Source organism: Chiloscyllium plagiosum, unplaced genomic scaffold (genome assembly GCF_037043375.1).
Source record: "Chiloscyllium plagiosum isolate Xiang-an unplaced genomic scaffold, Cpla_swu_hap1 HiC_scaffold_1, whole genome shotgun sequence".
In the NCBI taxonomy this organism is placed as follows: Eukaryota; Metazoa; Chordata; class Chondrichthyes; order Orectolobiformes; family Hemiscylliidae; genus Chiloscyllium; species Chiloscyllium plagiosum.
Genome location: NW_028270139.1, coordinates 151,642,215 through 151,663,872, shown reverse-complemented (window position 1 = coordinate 151,663,872; position 21,658 = coordinate 151,642,215). Strand labels below are relative to the sequence as shown.

At 42.8% G+C, this 21,658-nt stretch overlaps 1 protein-coding gene across 3 annotated transcripts in view; it reads right to left on the bottom strand.

Moving 5' to 3' along the window:
* Nucleotides 1–21,658, bottom strand: part of gfra4a (GDNF family receptor alpha 4a) — a 187,964-nt gene that overhangs the window by 88,801 nt on the left and 77,505 nt on the right. For all 3 annotated transcript variants that reach the window (XR_015758538.1, XM_087991633.1, XM_043696209.2), the window contains one exon: nt 9,317–9,595. Coding sequence is in view for 2 of the 3 variants with exons in the window: in XM_087991633.1 (XP_087847759.1) it covers nt 9,317–9,595 (279 nt within the window). In the remaining variant the exon portion in view is untranslated. The remainder of the gene's footprint in view (nt 1–9,316; nt 9,596–21,658) is intronic.

Here is a 21,658-nt window from a genome sequence, read left to right as displayed (position 1 = left end):
TCACTAGGTCAAAATCCTGGAATTCTCTTCCTAATGGCATTCTGGGTAAAACACAGGTGGATTGCAGTGGTTTAGCCCACCACCACCTTCTCAAGGGTAACTCGGGTCAGGCAATAAATGTTGGTCAGCCAATAATGCCCATATCCCACAAATGAATAAGAAAAAGAGATCTGGTTTCAATAAAATGGAGCTAAAGGTTCGCTTGCAAAACTGTAGCTGAACAATGGTTTGGGCACAGTCTAGGTATAAATCCAGAGCTCCTGTCATGACAAAAGAAGTAGAAATTATGATAAAAAAGAAGCATGCTGATGACATACATCAGAGAGAAATTACAATTAAGAACCAAGCTGAGTATACATTGTTCAGAGGGGTGGTGAAGAAACAAATAAGAAAAACAAAGAGAGAGTATGAAATGAGACTAGCAGACAACATGAAAGGGAATTTCTAAGTCTCCTATAGACATATAATTGGTAAAAGGGAGGCCAAAGGAGACTGGGGCTACTTAGAGACAATAAAGGTAATTTACAGATGGATGCAGAAGATATGGCTGAAATATGAAATCAATACTTTGCATTTGGCTTTACCAAAAAGGAGGATGGAAAGTGGGGAAAGAAAAGGTAGTTTAGTGTCCTATAGCATTTGAAAGTGATAAAGTAGAATGTTCATGCAGACAGAGTTCCATCTTCCCCTTCAGAAATACCCTCCATTGTGTTGTAAGGCACTATTACCATGCTAAACAGGATAGATTTTGAACAGCTCTAGCAACTCAAGTCTGGACATCCAGGAGTCACTGGATTCAATCAGGAGAAAAAGAATTATACTCAAACACAATGTGTACCCTCATTCCCCAGCTTATCCCCCACTCGGCTATTACCATCAAGCCAGGGAAGCAACCCTGGTTCAATGGAGAGTGCAGGAGGACATGCCAGGGGCAGCACCAAGCATACCTAAAATTGAGATGACAATATGGTGAAGCTACAAAAAGGACTACTTGTGTGCCAAACAGCATAAGCAGCAAGGGATAGACAGAGCTAAGCAATCCTACAACCAATTGATGAGATTAGATCTTCAGTCCTGCCACATCCAATTGTGAATGATGGTGGTCAATTAAACAACTCATTGGCAAAGTAGGACATCAACAGTGCTATCAAGCAGCATCTGCTTAGCAATAATGCAACGTTTGGGTTCCGCTAGGGCCATTTAGCTCCTGAGCTCATTGGTTCAAATATGGGCAAAGAGTTGATCTCTAAAGGTGAGATGAGAGTAACAGCCCTTGACTGAATGGAAAGTGAAACTAATTGAATAGCTCTCTGAAAAAGCCAGCACAGGTACATTAGGCTCAACTACTGTTGAGCTCCTGTGCTATTTGTTTCTGCCAGCTCCAGCAGATGGGGTTAGCATCATGGGTCAAATGATCTCCTTCTGTCCCATCAAGCTAATGACTCTGCCAGTCTTAATAGGTAGGTTGGGTGCATACAATTATTCTCAACATTTCAAGGGAATAAAGTAACTTCTTGGAAGCCTGATTCTCCACAGTTACATCGTGACATATCGAAATGATCCCTAATGTCATTCCTTGGCTAGAAATAGCCACTTTGACAGAGAAACGTGCAATTTACAAGCCACAGTCTTTGTGGAGATTGAGAATCACGGAGCACCAATTGCCTAGAACATTAAACTGTGTGATATCGTGTATTCTTATTATTTAGGAACTTGGGTCTTAAAATAGAGGCAAATGGCTTTTGGGGTTTTCAGGGCTCTAAAGGTTTGATTTATTTTTTAAGAAAAGGTCAGAAAATGATTTTGAACCATAAGACATTCTTTCCCAGAAATCATGCGACTTGCTTGAAATCACTTTCAACTAACTTGGTGAGACTAACTGTTGCTTGTTGTCCACTTGAGCTTTTGCAACTTAGAAAAGGTGAGGACAGAAGTCATTAACAGAAAAGATTCTTACCAGAGAAAAAGGACAGTTTTGTTTCTTGCAGCCTTCAGGGGAACAGAACTAACCTTAATCTGTGCAAATTAAGAGGACTGGAAAAATCCTAACTTTACTTAGGGTTGGCTGAGAAAAATATCAATGAGGTAACTTGTTTTTATGTCTCAGGGAGAGACAGATCTTTTCAAATTGACTTGTGTTTATATATATTATACATGTATAGTTTTATTTGTTCTTTGAGTAAATGCTTGTTCAGTTTAGAACATTGTCAGCTGGGATCATTCCTGAAGAAGGGCTTATGCCCGAAACGTCGATTCTCCTTCTCCTTTGATGCTGCCTGACCTGCTGCGCTTTTCCAGCAACACATTTTTAAGCTCATGAAAAAAGCCCAGGTTTCTGCCCAGGTACGGAGCTGTCATTCTTTAGTGATCTGACTTTTTGTAAGACCTCTTATAGTAGACGATCTCAGGAAGGGGCAGTGAAAAATTAGGAATGAGAGAGACTTGGCGTCCAGTACTCTAATGGTAACTCGAACTGTTGCTAATCTGCTTCCAACCACCTCCAGCCAAGAGTTTTGACTTATCCACTCTCCTTCCACATCGTAATAGATGTTAGACTGTTAGCCACTAATAGTCTCCATTAACAGCTATTTACTCTCCTAGCCAGATTGTCATCCACTCCATTGTCTGTCCAACTGTTCTCTCTCTTTGGGCTCTATCCCCACCTATCATTTACTCCTTACCTCCTCTCCCACCCTATCTTCTGCATATAAACTAACATTTTCCTAGATACTACCAATTCTGAGGAAGGGTCACTCGACCAGAAACATTAACTTAGATTTCTCTCCACAGATGCTGTCAGACCTGATGAGCTTTTCCAGCAATCTCTAATTTTGCTTTCATTCATATTAGATAGTACTCATCGTCAGAAAGATGAAAAACAGAGTAAATTCTTCTGGAATTGATCACAGGTGGCCATTGCAAACAAAGCATTGACACTGGGTCAACTTCAGTATATTTTCTTAAAAATTAAAACAAATTTACTTTGTTACACTGCTGGGCTGTGCAAGATATTCTGGCAGGGAATTGTCTATAGTGTCTGAGTTAGAATTGGGACAGTCTGAATTACACCAAGTCATTAATCATGGGGAGAAGCATCGGAAACACACCCAGTGTCACCCCTCCTCATGGTAACTAATTAATCAGATGGCCTAGTTAGACATGTGCAGCCCTGTGTCTAAGCAACAGGATGAGGCCACCTGAGGCCACCAGTACCTGTTAGGCCTCCTGACAAATAACAAAAAATCAAAAACATTTGCAAATGAAGCTCAGCTCCTTAAATTATTTTCTTTAAAAACTCGGAGAGTTGGATAGCCAACGTCAACAGCATAATATGTTCTAAGAGTTGTGTTGCATCCCCTTGAGTACCATCCATTCTTTGTATTTAATGCTTTTGTTTCGCTCTAGAATGACGAATGATAGAGGTTGAAAGCTTCCTTAAGGGCCATTTTCTCCCCCTCTTTTGACAGATTTCCCAGATGTTTCCTTCTGGCTTTCGTCAAGAAAGAGTAAAACAAGCAACATCAAACTCACCTCTCCAGTGGCCTCCAGAACTAACCCCATCATCCACCTCCCCCTCCTCACCCCTGCCTCTCCCAACCCCAATCATCTCATCAATAAATGTTGCTTAGTTAGAGCATTTCTTTTTCCTGAGTTCACTCACTGGCTGTCAGGGGGATTTGTTTCTGGCTGATGTGTTTTACTCAAAGTGGACAGTCAAATTAATGATTAATATCATCTGTGATGCCATATTAAAATTAATAAGCTCCAGTTGTGGAAGTGAATCAAAATAGTTCTGCTTTTTGTAGTTGCTCTGAAGGGGGAAGGAAGGAAAGACGAGACTTTTGTTTTCTGAAATATTTCCCCAATATTTATTGAAAAAAAAATCTCGCTGAGAATGCTTTTTTGGCCATTCCATTTACAATATGGGTAAAGTCACCATAATCCTATCAGATCATGGGGTTGTTCTCTCATTAAAGAGAGAGAGAGATGACTGGTGGTGGTTTAGCCTGAGGGTCACAGATGAGGGGAGAGGCTAAGGAGAGGAATCCTTCATGATAACCTTAGCCAGTTCAGGAATTGAACACATATCGTCCACAATATGCAACAAATCAAATGGGTCATAGAATCATAGAATTCCTCCAGTGTGGAAGTAGGCCATCCAGTCTATCTGGTCCACACTGCCTGTCTGAAGAGCATCCCACCCAGACCCAGACCCCTATCCCATGACCTTGCATTTTCCAGGGCTAATCCACCTAGTCTACACATCTCTGGACACTATGGGCATAGTAACATGGTCAATCCAACTAACCTGTTTATATCTTGGCAGTATGAAGCAATGAAACCTGCGTGGTAACCACTTAGAGGTAGATGGTCAATGAACATTTGAGTGTAACACCGGGACAGAAATTATTGAAGCAGAGATAGCAGCTGAGACTACTAACCATACGACAGTATAATGGTGCTGCCTGCATTTATCCCAATGAGCACAAAGGTTATCAGAACCCCTTAGGTAACTACCATCAGGATGAGAATTGAACCCAGACCGAACACTTCTACCCAACATGGTTGCTGTTTACGTTACAATGATAATTAGTCTCCTGGCTCTGGTAATGACTATTATTAATTTAGAACAGGTTTGGATTGCAATAAGTTAACTGATGGATGGAGGTAGTGGGAGATGGGGTCAATTGTGAGTGGACTAAGGAATCCAAAGTTTGATGCTACAGTGCCCGAAATGCAATTCTCCTGCTCCTTGGATGCTGGCTGACCTGCTGTGCTGTGCTCTCAACTCTGATCTCCAGCATCTGCAGTCTCCACTTTCTCCCTGCTACAGTAGAGAGTTAGGTGGGTAGCAGACTGTGTAACCTTCTATACCCGGCAACATCCCAGTAAATCTCTTCTGAACCCTCTCCAGCTTGAAAATATCCTTCCAATAACAGGGTGACAAAAAACTGGATACAGTACTCTTGAGGGGGCCTCACTAATATCGTGTCCAACCTCAACATGACTTCCCAACTCCTATATTCAAAGATCTAAGCAATGAAGGTAAATGTGTCAAATGCCTTTTTAGCCACCCTTTTTGTGTATAACATAAACACCAAAGAATTATGTACCTGTACTCCTAGGTCTCTCTGTTCTACAATACTACCTAAGAGAGAAAGTGAGGGCTGCAGATGCTGGAGATCAGAGCTGAAAATGTGTTGCTGGAAAAGCGCAGCAGGTCAGGCAGCATCCAAGGAGCAGGAGAATCGACGTTTCGGGCATAAGAAGGGTATTCCTGAAGAAGGGCTTATCCCCGAAACGTCAATTCTCCTGTTCCTTGGATGCTGCCTGACCTGCTGCGCTTTTCCAGCAATACTACTTAAGGCCCTACCATTAATTGTATGAGCCCTACCCTTGTTTTCTGTACCAAAATTATTTAGATTGAAATCCATCTGCCATTTTTTAGCCCATTGACCCATTTGATCAAGATCCTTTTGTAATCTTAGAAAACTTTCTTCACTGTCTACTATACCACCATCTGCAAACTTACTAACCATGCCTTCTATATCCTCATCCAAATCATTTATATAAGTGACAAGCAAAAGAGGACCCAGAACTGACCCCAGTGGAACACCGCTGGTCACAGGCCTCCAATCCGAAAAGCAACCCTCCACCATTACTCTCTGTCTCCTGCCGTTAAGCCAATTATGTATTCAATTGGCAAGCTCGCCCTGAATCCCATGTGACCTAACTTTACCACTTAGTCTCCCTTGTGGAACCTTGTAAAAGGCTTTACTAAAGTCCAAGTAAACAGCATTTACTGTTCTTTTCCTGTCCCCTATAAAAGCTATTTTATCTTTCCAGATTCAATGTACATCTATCTTAGAGCAATGAGCAGTTATAATAATAAATCAAACCCGCAAAAAAAAAAGCATGATACAGCACTCTGGACAGAGGTGCACCAGGAGAAAGTGAGGACTGCAGACGCCAGAGATCAGAGTTAGAAAGTGGCACTGGCAAAGTACAGCAGGTCAGGCAGCATCCAAAGAGCAGGAGAGTCGATATTTCAAGCATAAACTTACAAGGTTCCGCAAGGGAGACTAAATGGTAAAGTTAGGTCACATAGGATACAGGGCAAGCTTGTCAATTGGATACAGTATTGGCTTAATGACAGGAGACAGAGAGTGGTGGAGGGTTGCTTTTCAGACTGGAGGGTGGTGGGCGTTTGGAACATGTTGCCAATAGAGGTGGTAGAGGCAGGCATGGTAGATTCATTTAAGATGCATCTGGACAGATGCATGAGTAGGTAGGGAGCAGAGGGATCCAGATGCTTAGGAATTGACCGACAGGTTTAGACAATACATTTTGATCGGCTCAGGCTTGTTCATGGGCTGTAAAGTTTTTTGTTCTCTTAGTTCTTTAGTAACCTTATCTAAGCCCCTCCTGATTTTATAAACTGCAATAAGGTCACCCCTCAATCTGCTATGGTCTAGTGAAAAAACTTATCCAGCCTCTCTTTATAACTCAAATCCTCTAGTCCCGCTAATTCCCTTTTGTACCCTCTCCAATTTAATAATTTTTTCCTATAGCGTGGTGACCAGAACTGTACACAGTACTCCAAAACACTGCTGTATCTGCTGAGTGTTTTTTTTTCAACAGTTTCTGTTTTCATTTTATCATAGTCATTATTGGGATCTAACTTTAGCCAAGACGTCCTTTGCCAGGAGTCAGGGCTTTGCTTCATACTGTCAGCTCAGAGTGCTCCAAGGAGCAAAGACCATGCCCCCTTCAGCTGTAAACCTACTACAGGGCACTCCCAGGAATGGTGATAGATGAGTCTGGGATATTGTGAGGTGTGATTTGGTGAGTATGATTAAGTCAAACTATTGCTTGACTAGTTTCCCAATTTTGTGCACAAGGTCCCCAGATGTTAGTGAGGAGGACTTTGCGGTGGCAACTGGTCAGAGTGCATCTTTATTATTTCTGGTGTGTGGATGGGCCAGGTGGTGCAGAATGACTTACTTTTCAACTGGTCATAACTGGGTGCAGCTCCAACAATACTCAACAAGTTTGACACCTCCAAGGCAAAGCAGGCCACTTGATTGGCATCACATCCTCAAACATCCAGTCCCTCCACCACTGACGCTCAGTAACAGCAGTGTATACTATCCACAAGCTGCAGAAATTTGTCAAATTTTCTTGGACAGTACCGTTAAAACCCATGACCACTTCTGTCTGAAGTTCAAGAGCAGCAGATATGTGGAACACCACCACCCTCAATTCCCCGTCCAAGTCACTCACCATCCTAGGAACTTAGAAATGTTTCATTATTCCTTATGTGTCATTGGGTCAAAATCCTGGAATTCACTCCCTAAGGGCATTGTGGGTCTGCCTACACCACATGGACTGCAATGATTCAAGAAGGCAGCTCAGAACCACCTTCTCAAGGGCAATCCCAGCCAGTGACACCCACATCCCATGAGTCATAGAGTCATAGAAATGTACAGCATGGAAACAGATCCTTCGATCCAACCCGTCCATGCCGACCAGATATCCCAACCCAAACTAGTCCCACCTGCCAGCACCCGGCCCATATCCCTCCAAACCCTTCCTATTCTTATACCCATCCAAATGCCTCTTAAATGTTGCAATTGTACCAGCTTCCACCACATCCTCTGGCAGCTCATTCCATACACATACCATCCACTGTGTGAAAACATTGCCTCTTAGGTCTCTTTTATATCTTTCCCCTCTCACCCTAAACCTATGCCCTCTAGTTCTGGACTCCCCGACCCCAGAGAAAAGACTTTGTCTATTTATCCTATCAATGCCCCTCATAATTTTGTAAACCTCTATAAGGTTACCGCTCAGCCTCTGACGCTCCAAGGAAAACAGCCCCAGCCTGTTCAGCCTCTCCCTGTAGCTCTCCCCTCCAACCCTGGCAGCATCCTTGTATATCTTTTCTGAACTCTTTCAAGCTTCACAACATCTTTGCGATAGAAAGGAGACCAGAATTGCACACAATATTCCAACAGTGGCCTAACCAATGTCCTGTACAGCCGCAACATGACCTCCCAACTCCTGTACTCAATACTCTGACCAATAAAGGAAAGCATACCAAACGCCTTCTTCACTATCCTATCTACCTGCGACTCCACTTTCAAGGAGCTATGAACCTGCACTCTAAGATCTCTTTGTTCAGCAACACTCTCTAGGACCTTACCATTAAGGGTATAAGTCCTACGAAGATTTGCTTTCCCAAAATGCAGCAACTTGCATTTATCTGATTTAAACTCCATCTGCCACTTCTCAGCCCATTGGCCCATCTGGTCAAGATCCTGTTGTAATCTGAGATAACCCTCTTCGCTGTCCTCTACACCTCCAATTTGGGTGTCATCTGCAAATTTATTAACTGTACCTCTTATGCTCGCATCCAAATCATTTATGTAAATGACAAAAAGTAGAGGGCCCAGCACCGATCCTTGTGGCACTCCACTGGTCACAGGCCTCCATTCTGAAAAACAGCCTTCCACCACCACCCTCTGTCTTCTACCTTTGAGCCAGTTCTGTATCCAAGTGGCTAGTTCTCCCTGTATTCCATGAGATCTAACCTTGCTTATCAGTGTCCCATGGGGAACCTTGTCGAACGCCTTACTGAAGTCCACATAGATCACATCTACTGCTCTGCCCTCATTAATCTTCTTTGTTACTTCTTCAAAAAAGTCAATCAAGTTTGTGAGACATGATTTTCCACGCACAAAGCCATGTTGACTATCCCGAATCAGTCCTTGCCTTTCCAAATACATGTACATCCTGTCCCTCAGGATTCCCTCCAACAACTTGCCCACCACCGAGGTCAGGCTCACCGGCCTATAGTTCCCTGGCTTGTCTTTACCGCCCTTCTTAAACAGTGGCACCACGTTTGCCAACCTCCAGTCTTCCGGCACCTCACCTGTGACTTTCGATGATACAACTATCTCAGCAAGAGGCCCAACAATCACTTCTCTAGCTTCCCACAGAGTTCTTGTGTACACCTGATCAGGTCCTGGGGAGTATTCCCCTTTAACCGAGTCAATAAAGAAAATGGCAATATGTAAGACGAACCCTCACAAACAACAGGAAACATGATTAAAACTACCATACTCCAGACAAAACACGGATTGACTTCTTCAGCAAAACTCACTGAGTGAAGGATGGTTCAAGATATGGGTGAAGTCAATCCCTGTCTCTCATAGCATTGTGTGACTGACGCAGGAATAACCTGTCCATTTTTGTTCTGGCCAGCAATTGAGTCACTATACACAGCCCGGAGAGAAAAGTCGGAAGGACGTACCTTGTGCCATGCTCTGATGCAGGCTCCAATAGATCCCAAGACAGTTTTTCTCCTTCTTCATACCTCGTTTGCACTTGCAGTTGTGCAGCGGGCTGGACAGGAGTGACATGACCGCACTAATGCACTGGTTCTTGGCTCCAGGCCCAAGTGGAGCAGCGCTGCTGCCCGTCATGCATTGGCGAAATGTCCTGTACTTGGGGCTACACTTGGGGTCATTGATGCAGGTCTCACTGGCTTGCAAGCAGTCATTGTGACTCCCCTCCACATTCGACAGTCCATCTGCCAAGGGAGGAAAGAAGTAAAACAAAATCATGTTTAGTGTACCCACAATACTGCTATTACTGAATAATATTTTAGAAATATTTTCAGGTAATGTATTCTTTCACATCAGATTTTTGCCATTGAGATTCTAAATGTGTAGGAAATTTCATGGATCAGTACAGGTATGGAGGGCCGAACAGCTCCTCTTTGATCGGTTAGGTGCTGTAAGTGTTATGCTGCCTTGGAGTTGGGAATCTTGCCAATTGAATGAGCTTCTGGGATGTCTGAAACATCCATGCCACTCAAATGCCAGGCTATGACTATTGCCAATAAGAGACATTCTAACCACTGACTCTTGACATTCAATGGTGTTACCATCGCAGAATCCCACACTGTCAATACTCTGGGGGTTACCATTGACCAGAAACTCAACTGGATTTGCCACATCAACATAATGGCTACAAAAGCAGGTCAGAAGCTAGGAACACTGTGATGAGTAACTCACCTCCTGACTCCCCAAAACCTGTCCACCATCTACAAAGCACAAGTCAGGAGTGTGATGGCATACTTCCCACTGGCCTCGATGAGTTCACCTTCAACAACACTCAAGAAGCTTGACATCATCCAGGACGAAGCAGGCCACTTGATTGGCATTATATTCACAAACATCCACTCCCTCCACCACTGACGCTAGCGTGTTCTATCTACAAGGTGCACTGCAAAAATTTACCGAAACTCCTCAGACAGCACCTTCCAAACCTGTGATGACTTCCATCTCAAAGGACAAGGACAACGGATACATGGGAGCAGCACCACCTGCAAATTCTCCTCCAAGCTACTCTCCATCCTGACACAGAAATATATCACCGCTCCTTCATTGTCACTGGGTCAAATTCCTGGAGTTCCCTTCCTGAGGTCATTGTGGGACTACAGGACATGGATTACAGCGGTTTAGGAAGGTAACTTGCCACTATTTTCTCAAAGGCAACTAGGGACAAACAATAAATGCTGGCCAGTGATGCCTACCTCCCACAAATTAATGTAAAAAAGTACCACACTGCTACTTCTGGGAATGGTCTGCTGAATCACTCACCAATCAGGCAGTGGCAGGTCTTTTGAGAGCCTGGCGTCTTTATAGATGCATCTTCCTAATCGTCATTGTGAGGTCAAATCTGGGAATGTGGCAGCTCATTTTATTTGCCTCCTGACTTACAAATATTACCCGTCTTACTGTCCTGAAAGGAATTTTTTGCTATTTATTTAATTGATTAGGAACATTTAAGGGAAGGTGACGTGGTAATGTTACTGGGCTAATCCAGGAGTGGAGGAAAGTACCCAGGAGGCGTGGCTCAAATCCTATCATGGTAGCTGGTGGAAATTGAATTCAATCATTAAATGTGGAATGTAAAACTATGAAACTGGCACTAATTGTTGCAACAATTCAGCCCGTTCACTAATATCCTTACAATGTCCTGCTATCATTATTTGGCCTTCATCTGACTCCAAACTCCACAGCCATATGGTTGACTCTTTGCTGAACTAGACTTGACATTTAAGTACTGTGGCTACAAGAGCTTGTCAGAGGCTAGAAATCTTGCAGCAAGTAACTCACCTCCTGACACCCTAAAGCCTGTCCGCCATCTACAAGGCACAAGTCAGGACTGTGATGGAATTATTCCCAGTTGCCTGGATGGGTGCAACTCCAACAACAGTCTGTGATGATACTATGGCTTTCAGAGTTGTATTTTGTCCTTTTCTTGATGAAGAAAGTTTATTACAGAGGTGCCAAGAGGCCTCCTCAAAGCTGAGAAAGTAAACAGCTTGTGAAGCCTTGTAGTTTTTTAAAAGTTGGAACAATAGAAGCAGCCTGAATGTGGGGTCAAGATCCCAACAGAACCAGAATTTTCAGTTTTATTTCTCTGCAGATGCTGGGGTCTTGAAGCTGGATGTGAAAGCTCTTACTCATCTATTTTACTGAATTTGCCCTTGCCAAGGGTGTGTTTATGGGATGCTACTATATCAGAACTGTTAATTAGTAGTATTTAATATATATCATTTTGTTAAGCACTTCAATAGAGTTACAATTAAACTAATTATTTGATTTTATTCTTATTTTGTCTGTATTTTAACTGAAGTGTAAAAATAAAGTGTGTTTTGCTTAAAGTCAAATAGTTTGATCAATTGAATTGTATCTGGAATGCAATGCCTTACATTTTCCTTTAAAATAAGAACAAGTTAGGGTTTAAGCTATCTCCATAATATATTTTTAGGTGGTTTTGTCTGGTCCATAACAAATCAAGAAGTTTGACACTGTCCAGAACAATATTTGAAAGGCATCACATCGTCAAGCATCCACTCCTTCTACCTCCAATGCTTAATAACAACATCTTCATGCCATCTATAAGATGCACCACAGACATTCACTTACAGGTCTTAGACACCACCTTACAAAACCACAGCCACTTCCACTTGGAAAGTCAAGGACAACAAATATGTGGGAACACCACCATGTACAACTTTCCCTCCAAGCCATTCACCATCCTGACTTGGAACTAGATGGCTGTTCCTTCCCTATCGCTCGGTCAAAATCCTGGATCTCCCTTCCTAACGGCGTTATGGTGTACCTACTCCAAACAGACTGCAGGATTTCGAATAGGCAGGTCACCATTCACCTCCTCTCAAGGCCAACTGGGGATGGGGCAATGAATACTGGCCCAGTGAGGCCCACACCCCATAAACAGATTAAAATAAACCATCCTCTGAAATGGCCTAATAAACCACTCCGTTTTGAATGGGCAACAAATACTAGCCTTGCTAACAATGCCCACATTCTATGAAGGAATGGAAAAAAAACAAAGGAACAGGAATTGGCCATTCAGCCCATCACTTCTGCTTTACCATTCAGAAACATGGTTTTCTATCCCATTTTGGAGGCGGGAAGGGGTGGAAAGGTAAGTGTTTGTGCTTCCCTTATGATTCAGTTTGCACATGAAAATCAATCAGTGTGTTTGACAGCTCAGGGAGCTGACAGTGGAGATGGCGTGAAGAATAAAGTAAGAAGATGAAGAATAACAAATAGAATATTAAAGGTTAGAATGGACGGTGATGAGCAAGAGTTGGGTAAAAACTCCAATAACATTTTGAAAAATGGGGACTTGGGGAATTGTTTTAAGCTAATGCACAATATTGCCAGTGCTCAGCTTTCCCTGCTAAGGTTAGAATTTCTTTTTCGCCATCCACACTCTATTGTATTAGAAATATGAACAGAAATGTAATGGATTGTCCAAAAGAAACTATTAAAAACACCCTCCGTTGTTATGGGATTTTTCATTTCTGGAGAAAGACGCTTCCATTAATCCTGGTTTCCCTCAAGATCCCATAAGCTATTTGTTCCAGTCAAACTATTGCTTGATGACTAAACCCAGCAGAGTCTAGGAAACAACACTGCCTCAATCTTCCAGCAACATCATTGTGTTTTGACTGCAAACAGAGTAATGCCTATCATCTCCCATCTGGTCTCTTGTGTTGAGGATTAGATGGATGTCTCAGAACATAAAGTGACATCTTAACAGAAACCGTAGACGGTTTAATTTCTCACTTTTTTTTCCCGAATGTCACAACTGTCTGATTGCAGAACTGCCTGGTGAACTGCTTGGCAAAACATCTCAATCGGCTTAAAAGCATTTGGCAGAGCTACCCAGATGGCCTAATGGATAAACGCACGATTTGCAGTGCTAATGAAGGATTTTACAGCTTGAATCTCCTCAGTTTATATTCAGTCAGATCACCTCAAGTGGAGCAGAGCATGGAAGAACTGCATTTGACCTCCTCAGCTGTGGGGGAAGTGGGGAAATGCATAAGAAAGTCAACTGGTGCAGATTCTGCCCTGATTAACAACCAATGACAGATGCAGCTAAATGCCTTGCCCTTATTTTGTGGTGCTCCCACAGTCAAATACCTTAATGACACAATTGCGTTTAATCTGTCTATCTAATGTCTTTCCTTTACTGAAAAGGGGAAAACATTTTTATTAATTCTGCAGCTTGGCCCTTTTTAATGATCAGATTTATTAATTATCTTTTAAAATGATAGTTTTTTGCTTTGGATAACCTATTACTGTCAAAATTCATGCCTGCTGTTGTGGCAAAACTTATTTCTGAAATTTGTCCACCAGACGTCCCCATCCCGACCTCGGCAAGTGAGAGAAGAATAGAAATTTGTTTTCTAACCCATAAGAAAGGTCAGAAAATACCAGGCACACATTGTCGGTAAATTTAGATGTTAGATAATCACTTCTTGTCTATCTGATAGCTTTTAGTGGTTTGTCGGGAGGCAATGCTTTTTGCCCTTTGGCCATTCCTAATTTCTTGCAAGATAGAAAGCTTTTTTTCATTTAATTTGTTTATCCTAGCCAACCTGTTTAGAGCTGTTATTACACACGTCTGGAGCAGATGGGAACCCAGGTTGTTGTTCCAGGGATAGAAACACTACCTCTGTGCCACAAGAGGGCCTTGATGGTTTAGAGAATCTCCAGAAATTCTTTCACCAGGAACCACATGTCCTGATTGCAGCAATCCTTATGACCCCAGCCACTCAGATTTGATGTTCCTCAAGCTCTCATCCTTTCAGTTACATCAGTTGCAAATAGTTTACTGGTTCTTCCTCCAGCACATTCCAAGGCTGTGCCTTCTATGACCTAGAAAGATAAGGGCTGCTGATACATGGGAAAACCTCCACCTGCAATTTCCACTCCAAGTCACACGCCCCTGAATTTGGGGTGGCGTGGTGGCTAAGTGTCAGTGGCTCATTGTGGCTCAGAAGGCACTATTGTCTTACAGCTCTCGGAATCTGGGTTCAATTCCAACCTTGAATAACTGCCTGTGTAGAGTTTGCACATTCTCCTGTGTCTGTGCAGATTTCCTCTGGGTGCTCTGATTTCCTCCTACAGTCCAAAGATGTGCAGGCTAATTGGATTAGCCATGGTAAATGTGGGGATAGGGTAGGAGGTGGGATTGTGTCAATGCTCTTCAGGGGATCAGTGCAGGCCTAAGGGGGTGCATTGCCTCTTTCTGCATTGTAGGGATTCTATGGAAGATAATACCATTATGGCAGACAGGAAACAAAGAGAAGGAATAAACAGGTCTTCTTCTGGGTGGCTAGCAAGGATTAGCAGAGTACCACAGTGATTGAACCCCAACTTTTCACAATACATATTATAGGTTTAGATTAGTGAACTAAATATAATGTGTCCAAGTTTGCAGATGACACAAGCTGGTGGGCCAGTGAACGGTGATGAGGTATTTCATTGTGATTTGGACAAGTTGACTGAATGCGTCATTCTGAATGACAGAACAAGTTCAAAGGGCTGAATGGCCTACTCCTCCTCCTATTTCCCATGTTTCCATGTTTCTTACTGCAATGCCGCCAGCTCAAAGGCCTGACCTTCTTTCCTAACAGCGCTGTGGGTAGATTGAAGAATTTGGAACTGTTTTCCTTACAGAGCTTCTGATTAAGAGATTACAGATTCCTTACAGATTAAGAGAAGATCTGATAGAAGTTTTCGAAATCATGTGGGGTCTGGAAGGAGTAGATAGGGAGAAGCCATTCCCACTCATGGGAGAATTGAACCAAAGGGCACAGATTTAAAGCATTTTGCAAAAGAAGCAAATGAGAAGAGAGAAAAATAGGCTGGAGCTGTTTTCCCAAGAGCTTAAGGGGTGACCTTATAGAGGTTTATAAAATCATGAGGGGCATGCGGGGAGTAAATAGAAGACCACTATACTGAACATTTTTTTTTCTCAATTTTATAATTTATTCCTAAAATCTGCAATTTTTGCTCTCTATTTTTCTAAGAACTGTAACTGAAGAAGCTGTACTTAGGGACTTGTACCTAAGATGGCATACCCTAAGATTTATACCCTTTTCACTCCACTGACTTGGGTATGTGTGATGACAAAGCTAATTCTAATTCTAAGTCTAATTCTAAAATGTTCAGGATAATAGTATAGAGATTCAGGATAGAGTGACAAGGAGAACTTTTGGACTCAGGTTGTTACATTATCAGTCACAGAAAAGAGATTATTTTGATTGCAGTTTTAAAGATCACAGATTGGGTGAAATGTGATCTAGGGCGATGCAAACCTTGACTCCATAGGGCAATGGACCTCCAATTTAAAAACAAAAATTAGCTGAGTGTGTTGGCATAATTATTATTCTTTAGATCTGATAATATACTGCTAGTTCTGCGGTCACAACGTGTGTTCTGCGCATTGATTCATATGTTATTAAAGATCGATGTAGCTACTTCTGTCTCTTTTCGGTCCTCTCCTATTAATGGAAACACTTCAGGTGTCCTCTCAGATTTGAACATCTCTCATCATGTGCCACAATGTGGTTATAGTATCTAAGTCACTTTGCAATTAGTACCCAGATTCCATTGCTGCTTGACCGCAGCCTGACCTTCCCTGCTGATTTGGCTTCAGTTCAATATCTTAAGGGCTGGGCATGTGGTGCATGACATCTATTACAGAGAAGTATTAGCAAAAAATTTAAGACCACCAGCAAAAGAATGAGAATACTTTTCCAAGCAGCGTGATGTGGAACATTCTGTAATAGCCGTGGAAGAAGATTCGATAGAAATTCTTATGAAGAAATTTGAAATGACAGGGGAAAATCAGGACAGTGCAATTCATTTATAGTTCTTTCCAAGAGCTGGCACACACTTTCAGTCTCAGTGTCGCCCTCCTGATTATAGGACACTGTCGATTGTAAAAAAGTCTGGTTAAGGTATGCATTGTATAAGTGGTGACAATGTTGCTCAGGATGAAATTGAAGGAGATTGAGGGATCGATGAAAGTAAAATCAATCTTTGGCTGAGGCATAAAATGGAAGGTAGTGAATCTCCAGTACATTTTAGACCCAATTTTATTTTGTATTGAACTCAGTAATAGACACACATTCATAGTGCACCTTTTATGACCTTTGGTCATCCGAAAGTGCTTTGCAGCCAGAGAAGTACATTTGAAGTCTGCTCACTATCATCATGTAGAAAATGAAAAATGAAACAAGAAATTCAGGCAAGGTGTAGAAAGTGTTCCCAATTCACTGTTACCTCTTTTGCATTGTTATCAACACATCCAAAATGCAAAGGCATAATCAATAAAGCAAGCAGAATGTTGAACTTTATAGTCCAAAAGATATTACTAGTTACCAGGAATGCTAGACCGATCCCACATTGTGTTGTGGTGAGCAGAATAGACAGTGAGCTATTCAAGTACTGCACAACGCACAGATTCTGAATTGTAAACTAAACTGGAAACAGTCATAAATTTGCACTGCAGATGCTGCACAGTCATAGAATCATAGATATCCACATCATGTCTGCACTAATCAAAAACAACTGTCTAACTAACTAACTACTCTAACCCCACAGATCTTTGCTAATGTTCCCTGGAGACACTGCTCAGATCTTTGATTGCTAATGTTCCCTGGATACACTGCACAGATCTCTGGATTCTAATGGTCCCTGGATACACTGCACAGATCTCTGGATTATAACGTTCCCTGGAAACACCTCATAGATCTCTGTATTCTAATGTTTCTTGGAGATACTGCACAAATCTCTGGATTCTAATGTTCCCTGGAGACACTACATAGATCTCTGGATTCTAATGTTCCCTGGAGAGACTGCACAGATCTCTGGATTCTAATGTTCCCTGGAGAGACTGCACAGATCTCTGGATTCTAATGTTGCCTGGAGATACTACATAGATCTCTGGATTCTAATGTTGCCTGGAGATACTACATAGATCTCTGGATTCTAATGTTGCCTGGAGATACTACATAGATCTCTGGATTCTAATGTTCCCTGGAGAGACTGCACAGATCTCTGGATTCTAATGTTGCCTGGAGATACTACATAGATCTCTGGATTCTAATCGCATTGGAGATACTTCATAGATGTCTAGTGTCTGAGTTCAGATGACATTTGTTTCTTTCATCTAATAAGGGTGACGACAAATTGCTGATTGAGTCAACAATGCAGCATTTTCCTTTCATTGGATCATAAATAAGATTTGGTAGAACATTGATGAGCACACAGATGGAATACTGTGTGCAGTTCTGGCCGTCACATTATCAGAAGGCATCTAAAGCTCCTAATTGTTGCTGGCCTGTTACCATGCCGACATCCAACTTGGTGCCAATAGTACAACCCTTCTCCTTGCCCAGAAGACCCTTGCTAAAGACTTTAAATCAGTGTAAAGGCAAATACTAATGCAAGATGCTTCTTTCAATGTCCTTGTGGAGAAATTACATTAGTACCCTTTGTTGTGCCATCCAGCAGCAAACTTGTCAATGGGTATTTGAGGGTTCTGTGTGTATGACATGAATTGGAGTCTGTTAATCCTGAATTTAACTTTTACCTTTGAGAATTCTCCAGAGCTTTTTTTTGGATATTTCATGATCTTCCATGAACAGAACAGTTGTATTAATTTTGTAAAATGCCTCCCTCCCAATACCAAGCAAGATTTTTAGAGATATCTTCTCAGGATCAGTTCACATGCACTCTGTAAAATAAAGCTTTATGGTGCTTGGAGAGCTGAAATTCACTGAAGATATCATTTACTGCTCAAGCCATATGGAACTGTTTCACTTCCATTTGTTGATTATTTTGAAAATTCACTTATGGGATGTGGTCGCTGGCTGGTCCATCATTTATTGCCTGTCTTGAGTTTCCCTTGAGAAAATTCTGGTGAGCTGCCTTCCTAAACCACCACAGTCCACATACTGTCGGTTGATGCACATGTGTTTAAGGGAGGAAATTCCAGAATTTTGACCCAGAGATAATGAAGGAATGGCAATATATTTTGATGTCAGGATGGAGAGTGGCTTGGAAGGGAACTTGCAGGTGGTGATTTTCCTATGTATCCACTGTCCTTGTCTTCTACGAAGTGGTCACCGGTTTGGGAGGTGCTGTCTGAGGAATTTTGGTGAACTTTGCAGTGCAGAACACACCAGCTTCAGTGATGGGAGTGGAGGGAGTGGATATTTGTGAATGTAGTGCCGATAATGTGGGCTGCTCTGTTCTGGAAAATGTCAAGGTTCTTGAGTGTTTTTGGAGCTACACCCATCCAGGAAAATGGGGAATATTCCATCACCCTCCTGACTTGTGCCTTGTAAATGGTGGATAGGCTCTAGAGAGCCAGACAGTGAGTCACTTGCTGCAGTATTACTAGCCTCTGGCCTGCTCTTGTTGACGCTGTGTTTATATGGAGAGTCCAGTTGAGTTTCTGCTTAATGCCAACCCCCAGGATGTAGATAGTGGGGTATTCAGTGATGGTTACAGCATTGAATGTCAAGGGGCAGCTGTATGGCATGAATGTTGCTTGTCTCTTGTCAGTCTGTTCTTCTATTCTCTGCGAGCTTACTCTCATACTCTATTTTCTCCTCCATAACCAATCCTCCTTTGCTGTCTTCTAAACTATTCCCAATCATTAAGTCTTGGTATTTCTTGCAAATTTGTAGACTTCTTTTTTGCAACTAATATTTTAGTGATTGTAACGAGGTCAGCTAGGTTGACTTCATAGCATCTGAGTTCCCTGATTGGGACTGTTAATCTGCTCCAGTCAGGGAGCAGTGTCTGACAGATAAGAACAGGAGTGTCGCCTTGGCGTGCCCATTTGCCACCGGGAGGTGGAGATCCCCAGTGGAGGGCTCTCTATGCGGGAGTCCTCCCCTTTTCTCTCAGGGATCTGGGGTGGAGGGTGCTGCACGCAGCGGTCCCCTGCAACCGCAGATTGCGGTGGTTCACGGACTCCCAGCCCAACTGCTTGTTCTGTGGCGCTGTGGCGGGTTTGCACTCCCTTTTTGATTTTCTCAAAACCTCCTCCTCTGCTTTTGGTTGCATTTCAGTCCCATTCTCCTGATCTTCGGGCACCCGGTACGGAGGAGGGAGGGCAGGTCTGAAGACCTCCTCGTGGGTCTGCTCCTGGGCCTGGCCAAACTGGCCATAAATAGGTCCTGGCAGCGGGCCGTGGAGGGGGTTGTTAGGGCCAACTGCCTGCCCCTCTTCCGCGGTTACATTAGAGCCCGGGTGTCCTTGGAGAAGGAGCACGCGGTCTCCACAAACACCTGGAGTTGTTCAGAGAGAGGTGGGCTCTGCAGGGAGTGGAGTGCATTATTTCCCCCTCTAACTCTATTTTGATTTAATCCCTGCCCTTCCCTTCACTGTTTGGTCACACAGCATTGCCTTTTGATGTGAAGGGCACTGCTTGTCACTGGCCACTCAGGTGTTTCCTTTCTTCCTGGTGGTGGAAATTTGAATAAAGATTCACGCACCTTGTGTCTTTCACTATGTCTCACACCTGCGCACACATAACATGGGTGCTGGGGAAAAAATAAGCACTACTACAGTTAGGTGGGAGTGTGGGGGTAAAAACAAGAAAAACAGGAGTGTCTGACATTCTGTTCACTCTGAGGGAGCTGGATCAGTGTCAAGTACTCTCCATGTGTAAATAAAGTGTGACTTGGTGATAGGATAATGGCCTCTGGAGTTATTTCAAATACTATCTCTAATTTCCCTCATACGTCATGGTTTAGCAACTGTCCTTTTTGCATTCTGGTGCCAGGCAGGAATAAATAATTTTTGTGGTGACGCCGGCTGCAAGGACACTCTTCCCAGACTTAAAGTTTACCGAATAGATCTAAAGGAATTTACAATATTGCTGTAAAAATCCATCAGCTTCACTGATGTTTTAGGCAAGAAATTCAATCGTCCTTAGCTGATCTCTCAATTGTCAAGAAGTCAAATCATGTCCAGTTTCTCCAGAGTAATCAGGGATTGGAATTAAATGCCATTGCCATTGATATCCATATCATGAGAACTTTCCTTTTAATGTCTTTGGCTAAGTCTGAATGTGGTGCCAAAGTTTGCCTGCACTACCTGGGTCTTGCTGCAATGGGCTAGACATTGTAAAGATTATATTATAGTCTGAGTTGCTGTGATGGTACATTCAGTACTGTTCAGCAATTCTGAAATCAACAGCAATAAACCCCAAACTGCACACATCACCTTATGGAGCCATATCTTCAAGAAACACAATACAATTATATTCTTCCTCACCACTAAGTCTCTTTGAAGAACCACGAGGAGGAGAGTATAAAACTTCACAAGGACACAGACATGACGGGGGAATGGACAAACTGGTGGCACATGAAATTCAATATGAGAAATTTAAGGGGTTTTGTTTTGGCAGGAATAAATGGAGAGATAATATGAAACAAAAGAGAGACAGTGCAAAGAAAGCAAGAAGACACAGCCGAGAAGTAATTGGCAAGAGAAGCTAAAGTGATCCGCGAAAAATTTATCAGATTCATTCAAAAGTAATTTGAAATGATGCGACCATTCAGCCCATTGGGTCTTCTCCATCATTTGATTTTGGCTGATATATTTCTCAATCCCATTCTCCTGTTTTCTCCCCGTAACACTTGACTCCCTTTACTAATCAAGAACCTATCTATCTCTGTCTTAAGTACATTCAAAGACTTGGCCTCCACAGCCCTTTGCCGCAGTGAGTTTCACAGATTCGCCACCCTCTGGCTGAAGACATTTCTTCTCAATTTAGTTCTGAAGGGTTGGCCCTTCACTCTGAGGCTATGCCCCCGGGTCCTAGTCACTCCTACTAAAGGAAACATCTTCTCTACGTCCACTCTAGCCAGGCCTCTCAGTACTCTGTAAGTTTCAATGAACTTTAAATACATTACATAATTATTTAAAATAGGGGAATGCCGTAACAAGGACAGAACCCCTCGGTCCTCACCTTCCACCCCACCAACCTTCGCATAAACCGAATCATCAGACGACATTTCCGCCACCTCCAAACGGACCCCACCACCAGGGATATACTTCCCTCCCCACCCCTTTCCGCCTTCTGCAAAGACCATTCCCTCCGTGACTACCTGGTCAGGTCCATGCCCCCCAACAACCCACCCTCCTGTCCTGGCACCTTCCCCTGCCACCGCAGGAACTGTAAAACCTGCGCCCACACCTCCTCCCTCACCTCCATCCAAGGCCCCAAAGGA